Below are 5,856 nucleotides of genomic sequence, written 5' to 3'. Positions count from 1 at the left end.
AAGCAATTTTAATTGGAAACACAGCCGTCAATATTTGGTTTTTAATTCGGTTTTTATTGGGGTTTATATTGTTGTATTTTTGTATTTTTTGTATTTGTGTATAGTATCTGTTTTTTAAATATGCTGTGAACCGCCCTGAGTCCTATGGGAGAAGGGCGGTATATAAATTAAATTTGAATTGAATTGAATTGAATTGAATTGAATTGAATTGAATTGAATTGAATTAGTTGTTGAGCAGAGTGATGGCACGGAGAAAAAAATTGTCCTTGGGTCTAGTCGTCCTCGTTCATCTCCCCGCTGTGTTTTTCTTCCTCCTGTTTTGTTTCAGCTTCTGGTGAACAACAAGATCATCAGCTTGGACCTCCCAGTTGCTGAAGTGTACAAGAAAGTCTGGTGTCCGACTAACGAGGTGAGGGGTCCTTTTCTCCTTTCGGCCTCTCACGTCCCTGAGATCTTGGAATGGACACAGTGTGTGCGCTGCCCAGGCCTTTTCTTTTTCCCCAGAGATTTGTCCTCTCTTCCTCTCCCACCGTTGCCCGTGGGAGGGCTGCGCTTCCCACGGTGCACTGTGTTCCTTTAGCTTACGGTGTGTGTGTGTGTGCCACACTCCAGATTTCTTGCACACGTGAGTGCGTGTCTTCAGCCGCACCATGGCTGAACATTACAATCCAACTGTTTTCCTCGCAGTCCAAGGACTGGATCCTCAGAGGAGGAGGAAGGCGGTCTGTTAGCCCAGGGTTCTCCAACCTTTCTGGATTGGTGGCCCGGTGGGAAAGGGAGTGGCAGGCACCTTACATGCCCATGCGCCAACGTGAATGTGGCCACAAGTGCACCCGCACATACAAACAGGCTGCGAGCATGTGCACTATGTAAACGGGGCTGCGAGCATGCACGCAAGGCTCTCAGTAACTGGCCCCTGTGTGGGGTTTGTGGAGCCGCCACCGCCAGGATCGCGGTGAAGCTACCACCAGCGCGAGGCTTGCACTGCGGCCCGCAGCGATGCCATGCTGGCGCGAGGTTCATGCTGCTGCCCCGATGCAAGGATCGCGCTGCAGCCCGCAGCAAAGCTGCCCCAGCGCAAGGCTTGCAGTGCCGCCCCTGCATGAGGATCGCGCTGCAGCCTGCAGCAATGCCGCCCCGGCGCAAGGCTCGTGATACTGCCCCTGTATGATGATTGCGCCGCAGCCCCCCTGTCACTTGCGGCACTCCCACTGCCCACACAAAGTTCGTGGCAATGCTGCCACCCGCACGATACTGGTGGCATTGCCACCTCCCGCACAATACTCGCGGCAATGGTGGCCCAGGGGGGGTGAGCACGCACACATGCGTGTGCACTGCCCAGCTACTCACGCAGCAGTAGTGAGTAGTGGGCCACGGCCCATAGGTTGGGGAACCTCTGGGTTAGCCCATGCTATGTGGAAAAGCAGGCTAGACTTTGCTGCTGGTCAGAGTTTGCCCCAAACAGTTGTGCTGCTCCCTACACAGCCTGCTTTGGGGCAGGCGATTTGTCGCCTAGCACAGAGTTCCCCAAAGCTTTTCGGCTTTGTAGACCGTTGGGAAGGAGAAGAGGGAGGGGATGGTTCCGCAGGAACAGCGGGCACGTGCGCGCACGCAGCTCCATTTGCGCTGGATGCCCGCCGCTCACGCGGATGGAGTGCATGTGCTCACCTGCTGTTCACACCAGTGAAGATGCGCACATTTGCCTGCCACTTCCACGGCCTGGTTGCAAACTGCTTAAGGCCAGAGGTGGGCCACAGCCCCGGGGTTGGAGACCCCTGTCCCAGCAAACCCGCTGATGAAATTCTCACCTTTGTTTATTGGGGGAAAAAATCATTTTAGGAAAGCTTTGGCTGATCAAGTCCCTGCTGAGCAGGGCAGCCTTGAAACCTCTCGCAGATGGATTCTCTTTTCTTGTCTTTAATTTCTTCAGCCTCCTGCTTCTTCTTCTTCTTCTTCTTCTTTTTTGTTTTCTACAATCCGCCTAACGCCCGCTTAGCCTGAGCCTCCGTCGCGTGATGGGCCCATAGGTATGTCAGGAGACAGTTACGGGCCCAAATTAGGAAGCAGATAAGACGGCCTTCCTGGCGATCAACGGCATCCGGTTTTATAGCGGAGATGATTTTTATCCCAGGGAAGAGAAAGGGCCGTGCCTGTGTGCTATCAAAAATTCAAAATACCTTTGTAGGCAAGCATTTTCGGGAGGGGATTAAGGACTTGATATCTTTGCTTTAACTCTCGGTGCCAAACTTTGGGTATTATCCCCCAGAAAGCCTCCAGGAATGAATACGTTAAAATAACCCGGCCTTGTCATTCGGAGTTCAAAAGAATCTCATGCTTGTCGAGAAGGCAGTTTGGAGATTAATTCATTCAGATGCGGGTCTCCAAATGGCCCCGCGCTTTGAATGTGGTGACAGTTTTTTGAACAAAAGCCTGCATTTCATCACGGAGGGCTTGGAAGCCCCGTAAACGGAGGAGAACCAGAAGGGATTCTAGTCCCTTTTGATTTGCCCCTCCTGTGCCTGGATAGGTAGCTGAGAGAGAGAGAAGACAGGCAGTCCACAATTTACAACAGTTCGCTTAGAGAGGGTTCAAAGTTACAAAGGCATTGAGAAAGGACAGTTTTTCAGAGTTAACAACCGATGTGTGGCATCTCTGAAGTCATGGGATCAAAATTGGGACACTTGGCAAGGGGTTCATACTTATGACGGTCGCAGTGTCCCGGGGTCATGCGATCCCCTTCTGTCGAGCAAAGTCAAGGGGGGAGCCAGGTTCACTTAACAACCGTGTGACTAACTTAACAACTGTAGTGATTCACTTAACAACCGTGTGACTGACTTAACTGCAGTGATTTGCTTAGCAACCGTGGGAAGGAAGATTTGTAAAATGGGGCAAAATTCACTTAACTGTCTCGCTTAGCAACAGAAATGTTGGGCTCCACAGTGGTTGTAAGTCAAGGACTACCTACATGTCACAGGCTGCTTTTTCCACTTAGCTAAGACTGGGGGGCGATTTCCCTCAATAGACACCGCCATTAAGCTTCGGTTACAGCTAGCTGTCAGAGTGTGCACAGGTCTTATTGCGTGAGATAATCCAGGAGTAAACGCAGTATACAGTGGTCTGTAGTAGAGATAACCCAGGAATAAACGCAGTAAACAGTGGTCTGTAGTAAATGGTGGTTTATCTTGCACCGTCTACAATATCATACACCAGAGCAATAAACATATACGAGCTCAAGCAGCAGGATCCAACAAACCACAGTTATAGCAGGAAACAGAAGAAGAAAGTACACATCAGCAGAGCCTTCCTTTTATACCAGGGATAGGCAACCTCGGCTCTTTTATGACTCGTGGACTTCAACTCCCAGAATTCCTGAGTCAGTCATAAAAGAGCCGAGGTTGCCTACCCCTGCTTTATACAATGGCTCTTAAAGAGACTCAGACCCTGCTGAGTCATTCCCATCATTACATACATTACATAAGCTGCTTAGCTGTTAAATCAATACCTCAACTTAATGACCACAAATTTCCATTGCTAAGCAAGTTGGTTGCTAAGTGAGTCACACCTGATTTTACCACCCTTCTCCCCTTCCCCCCAGCGGCTGTTAAGCATATCACAGCGTTTGTGAGGTGACTCATGCAGTCGTTAAGCGAATCCAGCTCTCCCCCCCCATTGATTTAGCTTGCCTGAAGCTGGCCGAGAAGATCACAAATGGGGATCGGATGACTGCCGGGCAGGTGCGGCCATCGTAAATCCACTGATCATGGGGCCGTGGGGCTGTTGCGGTGGTTGTGAGTGCCATTGTAACTTTGAACCCATTTTAACCAAATGGCCGTAAACCAAGGACCGCCTCTCTTTCTGCGCCCGTGCCCTCTCACAGGGTGGCAACAGAGAGCTGGGCTTGGCTCGGCTTGTCCCAAAGTGGGTGAGAATGGCCAAGGCTGGATTACCTTCCTGGGAAGGAACAGTGGCTCCCAAGAAATTCTCCCCAGGCTCATGTTATTTTCCCCCTTGCCTCTTTCGGGGTTCAGCCTTTGACCAGCTCTCCTCCACGGTGGCTGCTGCTACTCCGGAGCCCAGCCGTTGATCCCCCCCCCCATTTCCCCTTGGGGCTCCCCCAGCCTCACTCAGAATCTCCTCTGACATTAAGCGCCGGCTTATTCGGCACCGGGCTTAGCGGTAGTCCTCTTGACAGCTCCTCTTTGCTCTTCTGCCTCTTTCCCCCCCTCCCCAATAAAGTCTCCTCCTCCTCCCAACCAGGGAATGTCACCCTCCCCTTCCCCTCGCCCCCTACTCTTTTCCCTTCCCCGTTCAGACTTCCAGGGTCCTTAAAACGGAAACTTGCCCTCTGCGTCTGGGGCCCGGGACTTGTAAGAGGGGCGCTGTCTCAGTGGGGAAAGTTGTAAGGAGGCCCTCCTGGGCTTTGGCACTTTTCCTAATACCCAGTTTGGCTTAAAAGCTTATTAAATTGTCACTTCTCTTTCCCCAGCCACCTAGCCAGCCGCCCCCACCCCCCCCTCTCCTGTTTTCTTCTCATCCGTAGGAGCTTTCTCTTCCCCGCTGCCCTTCCTTTGAAGGTGCCAGTTTAATTAACCTGTCACACACTTCTGCGCATTTCCTTTGGCTCCTGGAGGGCCAAGCTTGCCCGCATGGAGGCGTTCTTCGGTTTCTTGTCGGGTTAAAACAGAAGGAAAGAGCACAGTTTCCGGGTTTAACTTCCAGTCTGTCCGGGCTCCATCCCAGGCCAGATCTGGGTCTTCCAACCTGTTCTAGACTGGGTGGTTTTACTGCCTCTTTCTCTAGACTTTGCCAAAGGGACTTGTATGCCCCCACCGTGATGCCTCCTGCATCATTTCTTTGAGCTAGACTCTTTTATGACTCATGGACTTCAACTCCCAGAATCCCTGAGTCAGCTATGCTGACTCAGGGATTCTGGGAGTTGAAGTCCATGAGTCATAAAAGAGCTGAAGTTGCCTACCCCTGAGCTAGAGGAAGCTCCCTCAGTTGGGGATGCACCCCCTGCCCTGCCTCTCCAGTCATGTGTAGCTTTTATTGCATCCTGGAGTGTTTGTCCCTTTTCACTGAGAGGAGCCAGTCTCAGCCACTACATCTTCTCCGCTGCTGCTGCTGCAGAAGTTGCGTTGGGCTGTGATCTTTAATGGGAAGAATGGAGACCGTGTTAATAAGCGTCTGAAGGAAGCAAGGAAGCCCATGAGCGGATTAGCCCAGCCTAGTGGAGGGTCAAGCCCTGGATATTTCTCTGCCTCTTCTGTGCTTGTCTGATCAAAGTCTGCTTGGTCTCCCCTTTTCTCCTCGGCAGGGCGAGCCCATGAGGATAATTTATCGCATGCGCGGCCTGCTGGGGGACGCCACGGAAGAATTCATAGAGTCTCTGGATTCCACCACAGGTACCAACCTTGCATCCTGCCACGGGATGCTGGCCCTTGAGTCCAGCATCGGATGGCTTAGATTCCAACCCTGTTTCTCCACTTCAGCAACTTTTAAGCTCTGTGGACTTCAACTCCCAGAATCCCCCAGCCAGCCACACATTGTAAAGTTGCTGAGGTTGAGAAACACTGTTTTAGACGTTTGGCCATCGCGCCGAGAGCTGAAGTTGCCAAACCGATGCTTTGCCTCCTCCACCCTGGAAGAGGGCAAGGTTATTTTCAATGCCGGGCATTTATTTAGCGCCAACGCGTCCACCAGGCCTGTTGGCCCAGTGCTCTTTTGAGCAGGCTACCCAGAACATCCTGATCCTCCAAGGATGCTGAGTCAGGAGGAGAATCCAGGCAACTTGTGCCTGCCTCTGGGAAAAATAGCCAGGATCTTTTCTCCAGGCCTTGTCGATGCCGTTGTTTC

At 51.8% G+C, this 5,856-nt stretch overlaps 1 protein-coding gene across 1 annotated transcript in view; it reads left to right on the top strand.

Annotated features, from left to right (window-relative positions):
- UBR4 (ubiquitin protein ligase E3 component n-recognin 4) overlaps window positions 1-5,405 on the top strand; it is a gene marked incomplete at its 3' end in the record, with an annotated part of 101,209 nt that extends 95,804 nt beyond the window's left edge. Inside the window, exons 87-88 of the mRNA XM_015831542.1 lie at window positions 329-409; window positions 5,318-5,405. Of these exons, the coding sequence (XP_015687028.1) occupies window positions 329-409; window positions 5,318-5,405 (169 nt within the window). The remainder of the gene's footprint in view (window positions 1-328; window positions 410-5,317) is intronic.
- Between the last annotated feature and the right edge of the window lie 451 nt (window positions 5,406-5,856).

Source organism: Protobothrops mucrosquamatus, unplaced genomic scaffold (genome assembly GCF_001527695.2).
Source record: "Protobothrops mucrosquamatus isolate PMUCROS unplaced genomic scaffold, P.Mucros_1.0 scaffold_259, whole genome shotgun sequence".
Lineage (NCBI taxonomy): Eukaryota > Metazoa > Chordata > Lepidosauria > Squamata > Viperidae > Protobothrops > Protobothrops mucrosquamatus.
Note: the sequence above shows the minus strand (reverse complement) of the source record. Positions and strands in the feature narration are given on the sequence as shown.